This window comes from Bos mutus, chromosome 11 (assembly GCF_027580195.1).
Source record: "Bos mutus isolate GX-2022 chromosome 11, NWIPB_WYAK_1.1, whole genome shotgun sequence".
Lineage (NCBI taxonomy): Eukaryota > Metazoa > Chordata > Mammalia > Artiodactyla > Bovidae > Bos > Bos mutus.
The window spans coordinates 99,840,700-99,861,659 of record NC_091627.1 but is presented as its reverse complement, the minus strand read 5'-3'; the positions used below and the strand labels follow the sequence as shown (position 1 = coordinate 99,861,659).

Genomic DNA, 20,960 nt, shown 5'->3' with positions numbered 1-20,960 from the left:
CTGCCCCTGCGGCTCCCCGTGTGCAGCGTGACTCCTAAACTGTGTTTATGGGATGCTCTGGCCCCCAGGGTCCCTGCTTCGTTCCTGTTTTATCCTTGTGCATTGCAGCGTTGCTCATAGTGAATCCTGAAGCCCCGCCTCATGTACCAGCTTGTAAGTTACTGATACTTTGGAGCTTTGCTCTTCATAGTAGAAATCTGATGATCTTTTTTTTACTTTCTCTTTTAGGTCCAAGAAGTTTTTTAGTTTTATAGAAGGATGCCTGGTGAAGAATTACATGCAGCGGCCCTCCACCGAGCAGCTTCTGAAGCATCCTTTCATTAGGGATCAGCCGAACGAAAGGCAGGTTAGAATCCAGCTTAAGGACCATATAGACCGGACCAGGAAGAAGAGAGGAGAGAAAGGTATGAAGTCTGGTTTTATTCTCATCTTAAATATTCTTTTAGTTTTTTGCCAGTCAGAGTAGGTTATTCCTTTCCTGCTCGAGTTTGGGCTCATCTGGCCGGGGCTTGAGTGTCTAGACCAGGTTGGTCTAGGGGCCACCCTGGCTCCGGCAGTGGTTACCCCGGCTAGCGGGGCCCTGCGGCCGGTCAGTACGTGATGCTGCCACCTCAGGTCACATCTGGACGGCGGTGCTTCTTACTGCGCCGGGGGGTCTTGCGCTCTGTGTGGGCCATGCAGAGCTCGGCATGTGGGCGGCAGGTGTCCCCATTGGTCTGTTTCACACTTCTCTCCTGCTCAGGGGTTTCCAGAGCCTTATGCTGCTGTGGGGGCTGTGACAAGCCTGTGCTTTTGTCTCCTTTTGCTGTTCTATTTCATCAGTTTTTCCCTGGTCCCACCTTTATACTTATTAGCTTATTTATTTTAGTTGAAGTATAGTTGATTTACAGTGTTGTGTTCATTTCTGATGTAAAGTGATTCAGTCATATATATATATATATATATATCCTTTCGCATATACTTTTCCATTATGGTTTGCTGCAGGATATTGACTGTAGTGCCCTGTGCCGTTTAGTAGGCCCTTGCTGTTTACTTTACGTACAGTAGTGTGTATCTGGCGGCTTCTCAGGTGGTGCTAGTGGTAGAGAACCTGCCAGCCAATGCAGGTAGATGTGAGAGACTCAGATTCAATCCCTGGGTTGGGAAGATCCCCTGGAGGAGGAGGGCATGGCAACCCACTCCAGTATTCTTGCCGGGAGAAGCCCATGGACAGAGGAGGCTGGTGGGCTACGGTCCATACGGTTGCAAACAGTCAGACACAGCTGAAGCGACTTAGCACCCGCTGTGTAGTGGTACCTGCTAATCCCAAACTCTTAATTTATCCTGTCCCTCTCTTTCCCCCTTGGTAACCATCAGTTTGTTTTCTGTGTGTGTGATTCTGTTTCTCTTCTGCATGTAAATCAGTTGATTTGTATCATTTTTTTAGATTTCACAAATATGTGATATCATATGGTATTTGTCTTGCTCTGCCTGATTTACTTCACCTTTATAATTTTAGGGAACACGTGATTTTGGTTTTTTGCTCTGAGTACCTACTTTTTCTCCATCCAGCAGACTTTTGTCTGCTCTTGTCTAAGATGATCCCTAAGTGCTAAAAATTACTGAATATATTCTTTTATTGCCTTAGTTTAGGCAATTAAATCTCTCTCTTTTTTTTGTTTTGACATCAGAATGGACTTTGTGAATTTGTTGATGCTCATGGTCCATTTTTCTTTCATGTCTCGGCCTCTGTAGCCCCTCTCCCAGCCCTGCGCCCCTGAACCGAGCATCCCACAAGGGACTGTCACGAGTATAAGGGAATCAGCTCTTCTGCTGGCCCAGGGCCTGAGCACCCATCACAGTGGGACTCACCGTCAAGGTCCTCGTCTCCGCGAGTTCCCCACACACGTCACTGTTTTCTCCAAGAACATGTGGTTTATACTCAGTAGTGATGCCTTCGGAGGTGCTTGCCCTACATGCAGCGTCGCCCTTTGTGAATGACCCGCTCATCCTGTCCTTTTCTTTACAGATGAAACCGAGTATGAGTACAGTGGGAGTGAGGAAGAGGAGGAGGAGGCGCCTGAGCAGGAGGGGGAGCCCAGGTAAGGACAGCGTGCTGTGTCCCTGCTGGGGTTAGGGCTGCCGGAGATGCCCTGGTCGTGTGAAGGAGTCATCGGTTTCTCTGAAAATGCCTTAATATCTTCCCTCCTTCCGTTCTTTCAAAGACTCTTGTAAAACACTGTCCCCGCTCTGGAGCTCCCTGCTGATTCTTTGCTGAGACTGTGCTGCCTCCTCTCCTCATGGTTTGGAAGTGGGCAGCTGTGTTTGGGTAGACTGGGGCAGGGCAGCTTACCCACGGCCGTTCTCACTCCAGGAGGTGTGGGTGGAAAACGTCTTGTAGCTTGTGACTCAGTCCTGCCCAAACTGAATTGTCCCGCTCACGGGCCACTTAGGGCCTCCACTGAAAACGCTACAGTCTTCCCCAATACACGTCTGTTGGTTAGTTGGTTGGTTTTCCTCTTCCCACCCGTGTGGTCACCAGCATTCACTGCCTTTATGAGGATGCTTTCTGGGCTGATCCATTCTGTAGTCTGTTTTGGCCCTCTCTGGCTCCCCAAGACACAGGGAAGCAGAAGGTGGAAGATTTGGTAGCAGGAACCTCATAGTGACTCGTTAATCAAGGAAGAGAGGATTTAAAAGCTTTAATAATGGTCTTGTCTGCCTGATGTCCAATGTAGCCGACTAGCTGGACACAAGGAGGGCCGGGAGTGTGGTTGAGAGACCACGTATGCAGAGAATGGACGTTTGAAGAGAGCATATCAAGACAGAAGAGAATTTGGGAAAAACTCCATCGTATCTTTTTGTAATTGCATGAAAGATTTTAATCCATTTGAGGCAAAGTTTTAGAGCATTGTGAACTGATTGCACAAGCAGTGTAATTGTTTGGAGTTAGGGACGTGATACAATGGAAGAAACAGTTGAGGAAGATTTCTTTGCCATGTGATTCTGGGGGTTTGAGAGTGGAGAAGTGACTCTCGCCCGGGACACCAGCTGGGGGGGATGTGGTTCAGTTTCCCTGTGCAGTGGTGCATCCTTGGGACCCCTTGGGCTGGGAAGTAGAGAGAGCGAGGGGGAGTAGAGAGAGCAAGAGGGTTACATGGCAGGGAGCAGGGGACCAGATGAGAAGGTGAGGACCTGTACGTGCTGACGGTAACTCTGTTGTGACTACCTGTCTGGCCCGAAATGTGATGATGCTGTTCCTAGTGGGAAGTCAGGTGGTCACAGAGGGTCTAACAACGGGTGGAAGATGGTGGCTTCAGCTTTCCACTGCACAGTTTGAGTGGACGTGAGAATCTTACCTAGATACCTCCTGTCAAATCAGATACCCAGGACAGAGTTTTATGGTATTTATGACCATATGAAAGAAAGATGAAAGGTGATGCTGTTGAACTGTGCGTGCTAAGTCGCTTCAGTCGTGTCCGACTCTTTGTGAACCCATGGAGGCCTGCCAGCCTCCTCTGTCCGTGCGATTTTCCAGGCAAGGATACTGGAGAGGGTGGCCATTCCTTTCTCCAGAGCCTACCTAGAGATGTCCTATCTCTCTTAAAACTCAGGACTGAGTTTTAAGGTATTGATGATGCAGATGAAAGAAGAGGTGATGCTGTTTAACTGTAGGCTTTACTTATCCCCGTGGGTTTGTCTGCCGGGTCTCGGGGCGGGAGGAGCCCGGCGGATGTAGATGTGGACGTGGACTGGCTCGCGCCCCTGAAAGCCCCTCACCTGCTTCCTCCCGCAGCTCCATCGTCAACGTGCCAGGGGAGTCGACGCTGCGCCGGGACTTCCTGCGGCTCCAGCAGGAGAACAAGGAGCGCTCTGAGGCCCTGAGGAGGCAGCAGCTCCTGCAGGAGCAGCAGCTCCGCGAGCAGGAGGAGTATAAACGGCAGCTGCTGGCGGAGAGGCAGAAGCGGATCGAGCAGCAGAAGGAGCAGAGGCGGCGGCTGGAAGAGGTAGAAGAGGACAGTGTTCCAGCCGGGTCCCGCTGTCTAGTCCCAGGGGCATCCCGGAGTTCTGAGGGCCGTTCTCCATGGTCCTCACCCCGGCTTGGCCACTCCGGGCGCGCTGATTCCCTCCGGCAGGACTGTACACGCCCAGAGGCCCCAGGAATGTTTTTCTCCCTTGTATGGATTTTAGGGACCTGCCCCGCCCCGTTACTCATCCTCTCTGTGCAGGTCGTGGGTGGCATCACCCTGGGTCAGCGGAGGCCGTGTCCACTGCGGTCAGAGTCGCCTGGCTCAGCCTTGACCTCGTTTCACTTTCACTCTGGGCCCCGGGGTCCAAGTTGGTGTGTCATAAATATTTCCCTAGAACTTTTAGACCTTTCCACCGGGAAAACATTTGTTTTCTACAAATGCCTTCACTTGACATACATTTAAGGGGGAAGGATAAAGAAAAGAACAAATGCTGTTTTGTCATCTGACGGTTGTGTGGGGTTAGTCCTTGTGGGGGACACTTTTTGTACCACCGGCTCCTTTAACTCACTGAGACTGTCAGCACTGGTAATGTGATTACTAGGCCTTCTTCCTTTGTACTTCTCAGAGACACTGTTCCCTATATTTCACTTGAGGCTCAAAAGACCCTTTTTCTTTTTTAATCTAATTTTAATTTAATTTTTAATTTGTTTCCCTGACTGCCATTTACTGTATGCTTCACAGCTTCGGATTTCTCACTTACAGTAGTTTATTTCCATTTACTTGATCTTATTGTTTCACCTTTATCCTTGATACCAGAAAAAGAACCCCAAAGGACAGTCAGCCAGTTGATACTGTACAGTGGAGTTTAATAACAGTACATGGTGGGTTTTTTTTTCCCCCAAAGTTTTTTTTTTTTTTGGTGTGGATCATTTAAAAAATTTTTTTTATTGAATTTGTTATGGTATTGCTTCTGTTACATTCTCTTTTTTTTGGCCAAGAGGCATGTGGGATCTTTGTACCCTGACTGAAGATCGAACTTAAACCCCTGCATTGGAAGGCAAAGTCTTAACCACTGGATCGCCAGGGAAGTCCCACCACACATGCCTTTTCCCAGGTTACTTAAGGGGGTGCATTTGGTGGAGAAAATCTCTGCTTTGTTCTGTGTGTTATCTGGTAGCTCAGTAGTGAAGAATCCATCTGCCAGTGCAGGAGACGTAAGAGACGTGGCTTTGGTCCCCTGGATTGGGAAGATCCCCTGGAGGAGGAGATGGCAGTCCGCTCCAGTATTCTTGCCTGGGAAATCCCATGGACAGAGGAGCCTGGCGGGCTACAGTCCACGGGGTCGCAAACGAGTTGGACGTGACTCAGCGACCGAGCCTGCATGCACACGGCTTCTGTTAAAGTCACTAAGCCAGTGGAGTATCTGTGAATGGACCCCACTATTATCAGCACCGACCTAGTTAGAAAAGTTAGACTTTTGAGATGAAAGCATTGCTCTTAAGTGTCGATCTGGAAAGAGAACTTCAGCATAATTAAAGCATAGTTGGAAAAGTACATATTTACTCAGGCATGCTTGGAAAAATTTAAGAAGGAAATGTCTTCATAATTTGAGAGCTTTGGAAATCACTTTGCATGCAGGTTTTCAATTTGTTAGATTTTGTTTTTAAAGGAAGAGTGATTTAAGAAAATAAGAGTGACATCAGTTTGAAAATACTTCAAAGGGTTTTCATTATGTTTATCATCCTTAATGGAGTAACCTGAGCAGGCATGCTTCTTAGACTCTCTTGGTTTTGTTGTTTGAAATCACAGGCATAAGGTTAATCCAGTGTGGACTGATGTTGCTGAGGTGGTGTCTGATGGTGTGTATGTTTAATTTTGGCCATTTTCTTTTAAAGTTCTATTGTAAGAGTCTAGCTTTTCACCTTAGTGATCTCTTAAGGTATTTGTTTACTAAGGGCCTTCTTTAACCTTTGATTACCCCCCCACCCCCGCACACACGCCTCCCAATTAAGGGCCTGTTCTGACTGTAGTGGTTTGTACGGTTGGAGTTTAAATGTTGGCTCTCTATCCAGTTTACAGCTTCAAGTACTAGCACATGATGTGGAAGAGGAATTGGTGACTGCACTGTTCTTTGCCGCGGCCATCAGCCTCCCGGCCAGGACTTGTTTAGTGAGTTAGTCAGGGAAATGTACCACGTGCCACATTATCCTGTGGATTTCTAAGAAGTGTGTGGCTTATCTTACCTATAAGACTTGGATGAGAGGGGCTGTGTCTGATTCATTTTGTGTTCCCACGATGCTTCGTGAGTATTTCTCAAATGGAGGAGTCAGCATTGGTAGTTCGGGTGTAAGTGTTCTGGAAACTCGCACCTGTTCTTCATTGAACTTTCGGGCTTGAGATCTCTTGAGTTGAGTTCCAGAGCCACCTTTGTTGTTGTTTAGATGCTTAGCTGTGTGCAGCTCTTTGCAACCCCATGGACTGTAGCCCACCAGGCTCCTCTATCCATAGAATTCTCCAGGCAAGAGGACTAGAGCCGGTTGCTATTTCCTTCTGCAGGGGATCTTCCCAACCCAGGGATCCAACCTGCAACTCCTGCATTGGCAGGCAGATTCCTTATTGTTGAGCCACCAGGGAAGCCCTCTAGCCACCTTAAAGGACCTGGCAGAACATCCTTAGCCGCGAAGGATGTGTTACTTTTTCTCTGAAACTTTCCCTTGTCTTCTCTGGAGACAGGAATTTGAACCCTGAGGCTGGTGTGAGGTAGACCCTTGACCTTGTCTGGACTCAGAGGCTGTGTGGTGGGCAGGGTGTGCAAGCGCCCAGCCCTGCTGCTGCTGCAGCCTGTCTGACTGACTTGGAGGGGAATTGTTACATATCCACAAGCCTTCCTCTGTTGTGGTTCTTGAGCTATGCTAGAGACTTTCCGTCACTAAGTTGCATCTGGCTCTTGGGGACCCCATAGACTGCAGCACTGCCAGTGCTGGAGAGTGATTAAATTAGCTTTAGTGAAATAAAAGGGAAAGCTCAGTTCCTCCCAATTTAGGTGCTGGGTAGCAGCCTGGGGCCAGTGGCCGCTGTGCTGAGATAGGGTACCTCCCCATCCCAGGGGCGCTGCAGGCCAGCGTTCTGCACGTTTGTAGGAGGAGTTGATTTGTACTCCACGTGCTGGCCCTGCTTTACTGACAGATGCATGTCTGGGGCCGGATGAGAAGTGGCCAGATGTGTACCAAGGGTCACACTGGTACTCAGAGGTTGGCCGAATGGTCTGTGTTAGGAAAGGCTGTGAGAGCAAGTCTGCTGCCTCAGTAGCATCTGTAATAGCAGGTAGGGTGCTGTCTGGTTAACGGTGGGAGTCAAATGTGGTCCTCGACCTGGAGCCTGCCACCCTGTCAGCATTGGACATGTGACTTATGTTTTCTGGACCTGTTTCCTCTGTGGAGTAGGAGTGAAGGGCTTCCTGGGTTTGTCCTGAGAATTGTAGTAGGTAAGGGGACATGGAAGGAAGATTGTCAGATACTCAGCACCGTGCAGAACAGAGTGAGCTTGAGCTACGGTGGCTTTTATATTCACGATAATAATCATGACATCTCTTAATTTTGTTGATGTCACTTCCTCTTTCTCCAATGTATGCTTCTTTTTTCCCTCTTTTAAGTATTTCTCTCCTTTTTTTTTTTTTTTTTGCCCTATTTCTGTTCTCCTGTATTCATTTCTCTACTTTTCCTTCTGACTTAAGAGCCTTGGGTAACCCTGTCAGTGATACTCGGGTACAGAATTCGTCATTCCCGTGTGGCTGTGGTTCAGTGAAGAACAAGGAATAACTGATATCAAAATGAAACCCAGCTCTAACCTGTGGTTATGAGGATGCTGGTGTGTGTGGGCACGGGACGGCATGGAAATAGTTGGCTGGTGGAGGCGGGGTGCCCTAGCTCCCACTCTTGCATCTCGCTGTAAGCGGACAGCACGCCGTCCTGGGCACCGTGGCCGGGCAGTCTGCTGACGATGCGAGTCCCCCAGCTCCCGCTCTCGCATCTCCCTGTAAGCAGACAGCACGCTGTCCTGGGCACCATGACCGGGCAGTCTGCTGACGACGCGCCATCTTGACTTTTGCAGCAACAGAGGAGAGAGCGGGAAGCCAGAAGGCAGCAGGAACGTGAGCAGCGGAGGCGGGAACAGGAGGAGAAGAGGCGGCTGGAGGAGCTGGAGAGACGACGGAAGGAGGAGGAGGAGCGGAGGCGGGCGGAGGAGGAGAAGAGGAGAGTGGAGAGGGAGCAGGTCAGTCCTCAGGGGTGTTCTGGCCGGGACTTCGGGACTTGTCGCTTGGCAGAGTTGGGGGGTTGGGGGCAGAAAGCATGCATAATGCACACGCGTACATGCACACACGCACACATGCACACACACAGAAGTTTAGGACTTTAGAGGTTTGAGAATGCACAAACAGTTGGAACCATTCACTTTAGTAAATTGAATCTCTTGTCTTTACCAACAGGTACATAAATCATTGCACTTTAGACACATCCCTCAAAACCAGCAGGGTGGTCTCCACTAGTATGATGACTGAAAGATTGCTAAATGTGTCCTCTCAGGTTTGGCTTAAATGCTTTGAACCTCAAATATCTGGATAATAAAAAGTGAAATTCAAAACCAACCATGAGACATTTCCTATGAGAAATGTTTGAAGGATCCAATGACTGATTATTTTACGATATATTTGCACTTATTAATAATTCAGTGTGTACATATGTAACATTAGAACATTAGCCAAACAAATGCCATCGTGTTTTAGTGATATTTATAGCATGTTAATGTCCGATTCAGTTGTCTTTGGGAATCTGATTCCTGAACCACCTCTGCCAACAGAAACTCTGCGTTCTGTTGCCTGTGTCGTCTGTGTGAATCCTGTCATTGCCTCCCTGGCTTGCGTGCCATTGAGTCCATCAGTCTTTGTTACAAGCTTTGAATAAAGGAAAAAGGATATGAATGGGGACCAATTTAAATGATACCTGAAATTCATGCTTAAAATGCTTATAAACAATGGTATTATCATCCAAATTTGATTATTCAGCTACTATCCTTGAGACTCATCCTTTGTCTTGGGTTTTCCTAGTGTTGGATCTACGTAACATTTTTTTGTTGCTGTTGGAATTCAAGTTATTTTATCTCTTTCTTTACTGACTTTGTTGGCCAGCTGACTGTGGTGTGTTTAGGTTTCCTATTCTGACTTCTACTTGGGGACTACAAAGAAGAGAAAATAGACGCTTGAAAAAATTAAGTCACCGAGGGATAATTGTTGAAACTTGATTGGGAGAGGAGGGTGTGACTCCAGTACTAACCTTCATTGTTCTAATAGAGTCACTGACTTTCATGTATAGCACATGTTCATCACCTCCTCTTTTATAAAAATAGCATGAAAGGTCAGTTTTCTTCCAAAATATTCCCCGTGTCAGCTTGCTGTAGAAACGCATCAATTCTGTGTGAACGTCGGTGTTTGTATACATGTGTCCTTGTCCAATTGTCCCTGTGACGTGAAGGCAAAAAAACAGCGATGTCCTGACTGGAGCTTGAGGCTGTGATTCAGTTCTGTTTGGTTTGAAGAAGTGGGGAGCCGGGAGTCAGGGTCCTCTCAGTCATTAGGGGCGGGGGGTGCAGTGGTGGGCACACGCCCCAGGGCAGGTCTTGGCCATCCTGAGGGTGTGGTGCAGGGGAGCTTCCGTGTCCAGGACTGGAGCCTGGATTAGAATCCAGGGGCCTTTGCCCACTGGCCTGTGGATACACTTTACCCAGATTGAGTTTTGGTTTGTAAAGAAAAACTTTCTGAGGAAATTTATGCCATGATTTCTGCTCTCTAGTGTTCTCTCCACCTGTTCAGCCCAGCTATATGGCTGCTTTTAAGGTATACAATCCGTGGTAGACACTGTAAAGAAATAATCTGAATAATCTGAATTTCAAAATAAAATCTCTCCTCCCAGACCCCTCAGTCTACTCCTTTATTAGAGTAGTGAGCTTTTCCCCTGTTGAAAGGGAGCATTTTATTTGTAAAATCTTTGTGCTTTTTGAAGTAATTTCATGTCTGTTTCATATATGAACCTCATAAAAAGTCCTGAGAGTTGGGAGAGAATATTCTTGGTGCTCATTTCCCTAAAGAGAAGACTGAGAAAGTGGGTGGTTGAGGCCTTGTTGGAAACTCGTCTGATTGTTGGTAGGTCAAGGTCTCCTGATTTCCCATCCCTTCAAGTACGCAGCCAGCTCCACAGTTGGGATTTTCCTCTTTACATCATATATTTTGGATGTGTTTACCTGGTTATTTTTGTTTGTGTTGTTATAGAGGTTTATCATTCTCTTCCCATTGAAAAGAAGTCACCCCTTCCCATAGACACACACAGACACACACAAGTCTGCTTACCCCATAGACACACACGTACACAAGTCAGCTTATCCCATAGGCACACACACACACACACGTCAGCTTACCCCATAGACACACACACCCATCACTGTTCACCTGGGAGAAGCCTCCTGTGTCTGGTGTTCCCATGCCAGGACTTTCAGAATGTACTCGTTGTCTTTGTGTGTTAGAGAAAAGAACAAAGCATGGTCGTTTAATATTAAACAGTTTTTGGTTTGGGGTTTTAAAAATTAGCAATTCATGCTTGTTATAAATAATAATTATCAGACATATATTAACATGAACACTCTGGTCTCCTCATTAGACTCTCGGGTGCTCAGGGCTTACCTTCTGAAGAGGAACAGCCTGGGCCTTTCAGAGCTTCTGTTTATGTACAGCAGCCGCGTGCAAACAGAAAAACTCAGCCATGCCTTTGTGGTTGTCATTGGCGTGCATGTCATTATTTATGAGACTCTCTAGGTCTCGGAGGCCAATTCAAAGTTCCTGGGGGGGATAGCCTTAGCAGTGGGCTTTTTCAGCCATTTGTGACTAAATGAGTCACCCCCAGACGGTGGGGGCAGACAGCTGTGGGCCCCGCACGCAGGGAGTCTTGACGCTTCCCTCGGGGATCCGCTGATTGTGGGTGCTCTCTGTGTGACAGGAGTATATCCGACGGCAGCTGGAAGAGGAACAGCGTCACCTGGAACTGCTTCAGCAGCAGCTGCTCCAGGAGCAGGCCATGCTACTGGTAACGCCCCGCGCGGCCCCACCCCGCAGCTAGGGCATCCCGAGCTGGGCAGGGCCCTGCCGACCCTCTGGGCCCCTGTGGCCAGTGCCACAGGGCTGGCCAGCTCTCACTGACACGTCCTCTGGGCTCCCACTGCTGTTGGGCACACCTAGAGGCAGCTTTTCATCCCTTCTTTCCCGTTGCTGAGTTCCCTGTTCTCATTCAGTAGATAGACAAGGTTTTGCACAGCACACCTGGCATTTGGTGAACAAGCTAGGATGCTGAGAGTGGAAGGTTCAAGGCTCATGCCTTAGGGACTTTTACCTAGACTCTTGCAAGTGTCTTTTGAAGCCACCGAAGCCAGCATCTCCGGGGGAGGGGTTTCTCTCTACCTGTCCAGTGACCTTATGCGTAGTGGCACGCGGTCAGATTTTCCTGCAGGTAATCCGCCATTCTGCATCCTGGCTGATTTGCTTTGTCATGAAGCCAGAGTCAGCGCACGCTGTCCTGGGGAGAAGTGGAACCAGGGTGAGGCAGCCGCCCCAGGGCCCTGGACTGAGTGTCCCCTCTCCCCCCAAGGAGTGTCGCTGGCGGGAGCTGGAGGAGCACCGGCAGGCAGAGCGGCTCCAGAGGCAGCTGCAGCAAGAACAAGCCTATCTCCTGTCTCTACAGCACGACCCCCGGAGGCCGCCCCCGCCGCCAGACAGGAGCAAGGCTGGCCTGCACGAGCCCAAGGCCCCGCACGAGCCCGCTGACCGGGCCCGCGAGGTACGGTGGGTGCCCCTCGTCCTGTGCCCTCCCCAGGGGGTGGTGGGCGGTCAGGGGCTGGGAGGGGCCCCTTCTCTGCTTGGTGTTGTCTCGAGAGGACCCAAGCGCCTCTTTGACGGTTCCCAGACCTAGACGGGAAGACAGGAGGTTGTGTGGTAGCATCCTTCTGTCCCTGTACACGGGGGGATGGTGGCCTGCTCAGCTGTTTTCCCAGAGCTGCTGAGTGAATGAAGCGTCCCTGGGCCTGACTCACTGGATTTTCGGTGATAAGGGTTTATTTTCTGAATTGGGGCATGTGGGCTCCCAGGGCCTCTGGCAGGGATGTGACAAAGCAAGACGGTTGCTAGGATATGGGCGGGATGGACTGGGCGGCCCGTAGGGTATGGATGCTGGCCCGTGGGGGGCATCCTCCAACCAGGCCCTCATGTAGCACCTTCTAGGAGCAGATGTCCTGCTTGTTCGGCAATGCCTTGATTTTTGCTGGAATGAAACATGCTAGATTCCTGGTGATATTCAGTGGGTTTAGTTGGTTGCAAGAGATTAATTTCCTTTCTTGGCTTATCTTCACATGCACTCCTAGCGTCCAGCTGGTGGGGGGAGGTCTTAAAGGCTGCCTCTCTCAATTTTGATCTTTGTGAAGATTTCTTGAGTCCGCCTCAGATCGCTGTCCTGTGCTGTCTGCCTCTGTCTCTTTTCTTGTGGTTGGAGAAAATAGAAGGCTTCTCCTTAGGGCCTTTCCACTTTCAGGCTGTCTCCAGCGTCTCTGCTTTTTTTTTTTTTTTCTTTCTCCTACTAACCCTGAGTTCTGTCTCCTGATTCTCTGACGCAGGTGGAAGATAGATTTAGGAAAACTAACCACAGCTCCCCCGAAGCCCAGTCTAAGCAGACGGGCCGAGTATTGGAACCTCCAGTGCCTTCCAGATCAGAGTCTTTTTCGAGTGGCAACTCCGAGTCTGTGCACCCTGCCCTGCAGAGACCCGCCGAGCCACAGGTAGAGTGGCCCGTGGGCTGTGTGGGTCAAGGAGACGCTCACAGAGGCTCGGCGAGCTACCGGCCTGCTCAAACGGCTCAGTTTGGTTTGTTTAGAAAGAGAAGACGTTAGCAGAGTGAGTTAAGACTAAGGAGAACCTGGCCTCAGCGGGTAGGGAAAGCCAAGGTTCTCTTTGTTGTTCTCACTAAGAACATCTAGATTCGGTGATTTCTTCTTCCTGCCTAACTTTTCGTCCTCACTGACTCAGATGTTTGTAAAGCAGTGCCTCCTTACCGAATGCAAAGACTTTTCTGTTTAGGTTATAGAAAGATACCGTTCTAAGTATGCAAAGGGAGACCTTGTCTCAACCTGGGGAGTTCCGTGAGTGGGAGGCCCTGAGATTCTTTTATTTTTAAAAATTTTTGTATAAACATACGTATTTTTGGAGCGGGAAAAGGGAAGGAGACTTTTATCAGACTCTGAAAAGGTTCAACATCCAAAAAAAGTTTACGACCCAAGTGGGTTGGGTGTGGGTTTCCCTGATGTAGGTCAGGGTAGAGGCCACTGGGTCGTCCCTGGCATTCGGCCCTGCCCAGCTTTGGGTGGAGGGGACCTCCATGCTCTCTGGAGGATAAAGCAGACAGCAGAGACGACCCGGGTCGGAGATCTCAGAGATCCTTAAGACGCTGGTCCCCACTCTCCCTGAAGATAGCTGGCCTTCAGGCATTTCGCTCCCTGCAGCCGTGCAGTCCAGAGTACTGGACACTTGAGTCCTTGAGGCTGCGTTTACCTGTCAGCTGCTGTTGGCCTGGGTTGGGGGACGGTGGAGGTAGCAGTGCTGTTCAGACAAACCCAAATGAGGACTGGAGCGTACTTTGCCATAAATACACTTGATTTGGAACAGTTTTACAGGGAAAAGAAGACCTGGGGTGAAGCTCAGTGGGGTCAGTGTTGGGAGGCTGGTGTTTATGAGACAAGCAGTGTCCTGATTCACAGAAACACTGACCCAGAAGCCAGCGGGCAGCTCCAGAAAGTGAGGAGTGGAAACAGAGAGGGTTTTAGAGGAGAGCAGGATGGATGACGGGGGGAGGAGGACGGGGAGAACAGGTTTGCTGAAGGTTAAACGTCCCCTAAATGCAGACTCTTTATGTGGCCACTACCAGTGCAGAGAAAAGGAGCTCCTGCATTGTGCAGACTACTTCTTATACTGATGACTAATTAACAAAGTGCCTAGAAATAGGCTCTATTTTCCCTTTTCTGTCTAAAGTGACTTTTAGCCAAAACCTGCACTTACGAAAACATGATTTGGGAGAAACCTTTTTTCACGTAGGACTTCATTTTAAAACCTATATTTTATTACACTTACAGATGATGCTTTTAGTTACATGCTTTCCCCCTGAAAATCTTAAATATTTTGGAAGTCTGGGATTATACCAATAACAGAACTTACATGACTCTCACCTAGAAATCATGAACTTGGAACTATTTCTGGATCTTACACCTGGCAACGTTGAATCAATCCTGATTGAATATTTCCAGCTCTCATCAAATATGATGATGTAATAGCTAGAATTATACAAATTTTAATACTGGACCATTATTTTAAAACAAAAAGTGTAGTCTTAAGAAAATACAGATTGTTTCAGAGATGGCTTTTCCAGTTTAAAAGTGACCAGATGGTTTCAGTTGCCAAGGCACTGTCTTATTTCTTCCAGTGTCAAGTAGACTGAATACCCCCTCAGCAGTCCATTTAGGGAATTCCACTGCTGACTATTTCTAAAGAAATTGAAGTCCTTTTCTTTTTCTGACTAGTAGAAACACATGTAAAGTTCTCAGGGGATTGGAGTGTTTTAAGTTGTGGGACAAAAAAGAAGGGAAATGGTTGGTGTATTTGACAATCTGGCTGTTTTTAAGTTAAACTCGTACAATCTATCAAAACACGCAGGGTTGGTCTTTGCACAGTAAGCATGTGACTCTGTTGTTACTTGCCCTGCCAGGCCATGGGAGGATGGGCAGACAGCTGTGCACGCGTGGCGATGTCCATCCTGTGGTCTCCCCACTCTCTGCCTGTCCAGCTGCTTTGACGCAGAAATGCATGCTGCACGTTGTCCATCAGACAAGAACGCTGTTTCTTTTTTTTAATCTTCACATTTACCACTCTCTGTAACGTTTGTCTGGGTACTAAGAGTTTTCCTTATAAATGTACATTTGTTCTTTTCTGCATATTATGCTGCCCAGACCACCTTGTGCGCCACCCCCATCAAAGCATAGCTGTTGTCCGCTTGGCTGACCTAGTCCTAAGTCACCCCGTTTGGGTCCCCCACCGCCCTGGTGCTCTCTCTGGATTTGATATTTACCAGAAAAGCGTTTTCTGCAGAACGCATTGAATGTGTTGTGTTTTGTTTTCTCGGAAGGTACAGTGGTCCCACCTGGCATCTCTCAAGAACAATGTTTCCCCTGTCTCGAGATCCCATTCCTTCAGTGACCCTTCTCCTCCCAAATTTGCACACCACCATCTTCGCTCTCAGGACCCCTGCCCACCTTCCCGCAGTGAGGTGCTCAGTCAGAGTTCTGACTCTAAGGCGGAGGTGCCCGACCCAGCCCAGAAGGCTTGGTCTAGATCAGACAGTGACGAGGTGCCTCCAAGGGTAAGGAGCAGAAAGACAGACGTGTGCTGCTTTTTCCTTTTCCTTATTTCCTTATTTATTTTTTAATTAACTGATTTCAGTGAAGGGTGTGGTGACGTCACCAGAATTAATGGGTGATGAAATGGCAGAGGAACTTCTCACAGTGGGGAGAAAATTCCGTAGTGAGGCAGCCACATTCAGCCCTCAGCCAGTTAGCTCTTCATTGGTGTCTCTCACTCTGTACTGAAACACAAGATGCCAAAATAATTGAATAAGAGTACATCTACAGAGAGTATGCATCTAGAACAGACAGGATCAAAATATATTTTACCAGCTGTCTTATCAAGTTTATACAGAAGCTATAAATGACTCCGCACTGCTAAGTAATACCAAAACTTTCAGAAAAGATCTCATAAGGGAAAAAACGAACATAAATGTTTCCCAAAACAGACTTTTTTTTTTAAATTGAGGGATTTTGGGGTTTGTTTGGGTCCCCCCCCCCGCCAATTTTAACGTTTCTGAAATTTTGGGTTTGGTCATTAATGTTGAAATTCAACAAAAAGTCACATTTTAATTTTTTTTCCCCCTCCACTCGGAACTTGCTTCCTCTGAATATTTTCTTGCTTCCGACACCCTTTGTTTCTCGCCCATCCATTTGTAAGCCATTGTTTGGTTTCTTTGAGCTTATTTCCCTGATTCTCACATTATCGCAGCAAAATGCTTTTGTATGTCCCCTGCCACCACGCTTCACGCCAGCACCATTCAGACGTGACGGGGCTTAGAAAGGCGGGCCTGGCGCCTCTGCCCACGTTTCCTCTTTCTGTCGCGTCACTGGAGGGCAGAGAGGCTCGGCGGGCGGGGGTAGGAGTGTGACAGAGGGTGGCGAGCTAGGACAACCTTAGAGGGGTTTGGTAGGAAAGCCTCTGTTCTTCTCATGTTTTCAGTAGTTTAATCGCTGTATTTGGTACCCAAAGGTCCCTGTGAGAACAACATCACGGTCCCCTGTCCTGTCCCGCCGGGATTCCCCACTGCAGGGCAGTGGGCAGCAGAGTAACCAGGCTGGTCAGAGAAACTCTACCAGGTGAGTGACGAGCGAAGCTCAGGACAGGCCTGCCGCCCCGTGTCCTGTGGTCTTTTTTTAATCGGAGGATGATTGCGTTACAATGTTGTGTTGGTTTCTGCCGTACAAAAATGTGAATCAGCTTTAAGTATACAGATATCCCCTCTCTCTTGAGCCTTGCATAGCGTTTTTTGTGCTCTTAAACACGGAAGTTCTGGGGCAAAGAGGGGATCCTTTTATAAAGAAAATGCCATAAAATCCATTCATGTGAGTAATGTCAAATTCATCTGTAATGTCAAATTGATGCAGGAAAGAGATGAAATCTGACCATGTATTGTGGCAGTTTTAAGATGAAAAATCCCTGCCTCTGGGAGTTTTAAGTGGGAAGGGTAGGTTTCTAAGGGCACTGTGACCTGAGAAGGTTTGTTATCCAAAGGGTGTTGGGGGGCCCTGGGAGTGGCATATAAATTACACACGGGCCACGAGAGAAAGACAGAGGTTGACTTTGAGTTGGGGGTAAGCTTGTGGATTAACCACAAAATGTTTTCAAGTTCTAGAGCTGTTGTATAGAGTAGCTGTTAGCCACATGGGTGTTGGTAGCAATTTAGTCACTAAGTCTGTCCAACTCGTTGCGACCCCATGGACTGTAGCCCACCAGGCTCCTCTGTCCATGGGATTTTCCCAGGCAAGAATACTGGAGTGGGTTGCTTTTGCCACATGAGGCTGCTTAAATTTGAAGTTTATTAAGATTACATAAAATTAAAACTTTAATTTCCTGAGCTGCACTGGTCACATTTGAAGGGCTCCATAACCTCATGTAGTTCTCCAGCTCAGCAACTCACAAGAGGTCGTGTGAAGGGTTTGTACCCTGATCATCACTGAGCCTCCAGACTTGGTGTCACGGGATAACCTGAGGCAGTGGAATGGGTGACAACCCAGGAGCTTCATGGAGAACTTTCTCAACTGTCAGCAGTCAGGGTGGGCTGCAGGGTCCTCCTGGGCCCGAGTCCACGTGTTAATTCTTTAACCTAGAAAGCCGGTGCTGTGGTGTGTCCACGGCAGGGGTATGCCACAGCCCATGGGCTGTCACGCTTCCAGCCCCGATCACCGGAAGAGGACTCAGTTCTTGACAGCAGCAGGTACTGGAAACAGTATGATTTTGTGTGTAATCACATGGGTGGAATTTTTCATAATAAGAAACTGAGTTTGTAGCTGAGACAAAATAGTGACACTTGTAGACGGAACAGTAGCATTTCCTCTTCACACCCAAAGAAGATTTGGGGTCCGCCAATGGTTGCAGAGACCCCCCGGAGGAGATGATGGCACCCACTCCAGTGTTTTTGCCTGGGGATCTCGTGGGCAGAGGAGCGTGGCAGGCTGCAATCCAGGGTGTCGCAAAAAGAGTCAGACGTGACTTAACAACTGAACAACAACGGCAGAATATCTTTCACATTTTCGGTGTGTTCAGCTATCTGAGGTAAAACCAGTGGACAACACTGCTGTCGCTTCTGGTGACTTTCATGTTACATCTGTTTGTGGGCTAATGTTCTCATTACTGCTGCATCTCAGTGATGACACGGTGCTCGTGTTTACCGTCTGACACTCTGTCTTGGGACAAAGCCTGAGTGGTTCTCTTGTCTTCTTCTCCAACAGTAGCATCGAGCCGAGGCTGCTCTGGGAGAGAGTGGAGAAGCTGGCACCCAGGCCGGGCAGTGGCAGCTCCTCGGGGTCCAGCAACTCGGGGTCCCAGCCCGGCTCCCACCCAGGGTCTCAGAGTGGCTCCGGGGAGCGCTTCAGAGTGAGATGTAGGCTGCCTTTCCTTTCTTCTCCCTCTCCATGCTCACACACGGGGTGACCCTTGAACACCCAGGGTTTAGGGACACCCCCCTCCCCACCTCCACCCAGCAGTTGAAAATCCTCTTGCATAGTCAGCCCTCCATCCCTGGTTCCTTTGCCTCTAGTTACACCCCACGGATCCAGCCATCTGGGGGTCCTGCAGTACTGAATTACTGACTTGCTGAAAAAACTCCACGCGTGAGTGGACCTTGAGAATTCCACCCCATGTCGATTCAGAGTTGACTGTGTTTTGGAAATCCTTTTCAGTCATGGAAAAGACCTGGAGGTTTTCACAGCTGCATATTACCATACAATGTTTTGGTGTAGGTTTGCTAGAGACACAAATAGTCATCATAATTTTAACAGTAAGAGTTAAGTTTTGAGAGTTCACACTTGCTGAACATCTTCCCACTTAATCCTTATAGCAGCCCCCAGGAGATGGATATATATTGTGTCTTCATTGTATACGTTCAAATAACTGTACTTCAGTTCCCTGACTCGTCCAAGGTGTTTAGCTAAACGTCCAAACTGAGCTTTGAACCCACTCTTCTCAGCATAAATTCCATCAATGTTGTCATTGATATTGGTTATCCTCACCTACTCTTAATAGTAGGTTAGCGGAAATTCCCTCTACTGTATCATTGATGTAATGTAACAAGTTGTGAACACGTATTAGTGCAGTATGACAGTCAGGGGTTCTCAGGAAGGGTCAGAAACCTGGGGTTCGGACCTGTGTGTGGAGGGAGCCCTTGCCGTGAGCATGGCTGACAAGCGGGCAGGACCACCAGGAGGTGATCATGGCCCGGTGGGCTGGGCGGCCTTGTGGGCCACGCTCGGATGTTCATGTGTCTCTGTCTTTCTCATCTCTGAACCTCACAGCATCATCCAAATCTGAAGGCTCGCCATCTCAGCGCCTTGAAAACGCAGCAAAAAAGCCTGAAGATAAAAAGGAAGTGTTTAGACCTCTCAAGCCTGCTGTAAGAATTGCACAAAATCCATTTTACTCATTTCAAGCTCGAGCGAGAGCTTTCTTTGAAAGCTGTGTCATTGCGAAGGCTGCAGGCCTCCCTGTGGGGCCTTGCAGATTTGAGGGGTTATAAGGAAAGCTGTAAACCTCAGACACAGTGTGCTCTGCGCCCGCTGCCCGCCCAGTCGTTTAAAACGATACAAAAGAAAAGCCTTCTCTCTCTTTGCTTGGCATCGACCTTTACATGTTCTTGGTGAGTGGGCATCTAAAACACTGGCTTTAAGAAGAGATGTTTTCCCTCGCCTTCTTAAGCTCCCCGGGGTTTACATCCTGCCCCTGGCCCGTGGGGCAGCGGTGTGGCTGTTCTGTCTCTCTTGTCCTCGATGCGGCAGCTGCCCTGTCACTGGGCACACTGGGGGTCTGAGACTTCCAGGGTTTTGCCTTTTGCTTGCACTGATTTCTGTGCCCCCTCCCCTTTCTCTCCTCTCTGCTCCCTGTGCTGTGCATTCCTTCTCACCGATGGCTTCTCTGGCTCAACGGACCCCCGCCGACTGCAGGGTGAAGTGGTAAGCCCCGTCTAAACAGCTCAGCACCCGAGCGCATTCTAACTGCCGTTAAACTCGGCCTGTGTTCCACCTGCATGCCTCTTCCTTCCTCAACTTGCTCTCTTCTCAAACTAAAAAGCCCTAAACTTTTGTTTCATCTTTCTCAACACCCCAAATTCACCTTGTGTGCTTATTATTAAATACAGCTTTAAAAAAAAAAAACTCACTATAACAAAAAACCGCAGCTGTACTCATGAAGTTGCGAGCAGGAGGCCAGGCCAGTCCATGCTTACTTGTCTGAGAGGCTCAGGCGCAAAGGAAAGAAGCAGGTTCTTAACTGGTGAGAAGAGACTCTGCCAGAAGGAAGTGGGGCCACGTACATATTTCGAGCTTCCATATGAAGATGTAGAATAGAGATAACAATCAAGCTCGAAAGTTGTATTTGGATAATTGATAATTGATTAACTCTAAAAAATCTTCACATCGAAGAGTAAAGGGGGCTGATGCGCTTGTGAGTAACGCCAGGCAGCTTTCCCTCCTGCGCGCATGGTCCTGTCGGTGGTAGGGAAGCCTGCCCAGCCACACACGCTAGGTACTTTCTTACCTAACACGTCAGGAACTTTGTTCAGGAATGTGGCAAGTGGTTGACAGTCTGAAGCCAGACGTGAGGCGTACACCGTAATCACGTCACCGCCTTTCACTTTTCTGCAAGTTGGACATTTTTCTAAAGAAAAGTTGGAGTTAAAAACCTCCGAAAATAAATAGTTTAAATCACCCCGCTTTAACTAGAATCTTCCTGCTTTTTGGAACATCTCCTTAAAAGAAGACTTTGCCACAGGGCCAAATATCTTGATAACAAACTACCAAGATCTATCTTGCACACGTTTGTTGATTTAGAATTTTCTGTCTAGCAGAGAGGAAGAAGCAATTGCTGTAGTTATGCCAGAATGCAGCATACATTTTTTTTTGAATGTTTTTATTTTGGTAAGATATATATATATAATGTAGAATTTGAAACAAAAAATAGAATTTGATAGTTAGAAAAATATTCTCAGCTCATCATAAACAGATGATTGTTTTTTATGGCCGTCAGGTTTAAACTGAGTACAGCATCTTGAACATCTAAAG

The 20,960-nt window shown here is 48.2% G+C and overlaps 1 protein-coding gene across 50 annotated transcripts in view; it reads left to right on the top strand.

Annotated features, from left to right (window-relative positions):
• Positions 1-20,960, top strand: part of MAP4K4 (mitogen-activated protein kinase kinase kinase kinase 4) — a 151,700-nt gene that overhangs the window by 108,933 nt on the left and 21,807 nt on the right. For 4 of the 50 annotated variants that reach the window (XM_070379900.1, XM_070379889.1, XM_070379901.1 and 1 more), the window contains exons 10-20: positions 229-404; positions 2,009-2,081; positions 3,776-3,986; positions 8,061-8,222; positions 10,994-11,080; positions 11,639-11,827; positions 12,657-12,818; positions 15,212-15,445; positions 16,399-16,505; positions 18,138-18,289; positions 19,200-19,297. In XM_070379900.1, the coding sequence (XP_070236001.1) occupies positions 229-404; positions 2,009-2,081; positions 3,776-3,986; positions 8,061-8,222; positions 10,994-11,080; positions 11,639-11,827; positions 12,657-12,818; positions 15,212-15,445; positions 16,399-16,505; positions 18,138-18,289; positions 19,200-19,297 (1,651 nt within the window). The remainder of the gene's footprint in view (positions 1-228; positions 405-2,008; positions 2,082-3,775; positions 3,987-8,060; positions 8,223-10,993; positions 11,081-11,638; positions 11,828-12,656; positions 12,819-15,211; positions 15,446-16,398; positions 16,506-18,137; positions 18,290-19,199; positions 19,298-20,960) is intronic. The other 46 variants (XM_070379917.1, XM_070379905.1, XM_070379936.1 and 43 more) reach the window with 17 other exon arrangements.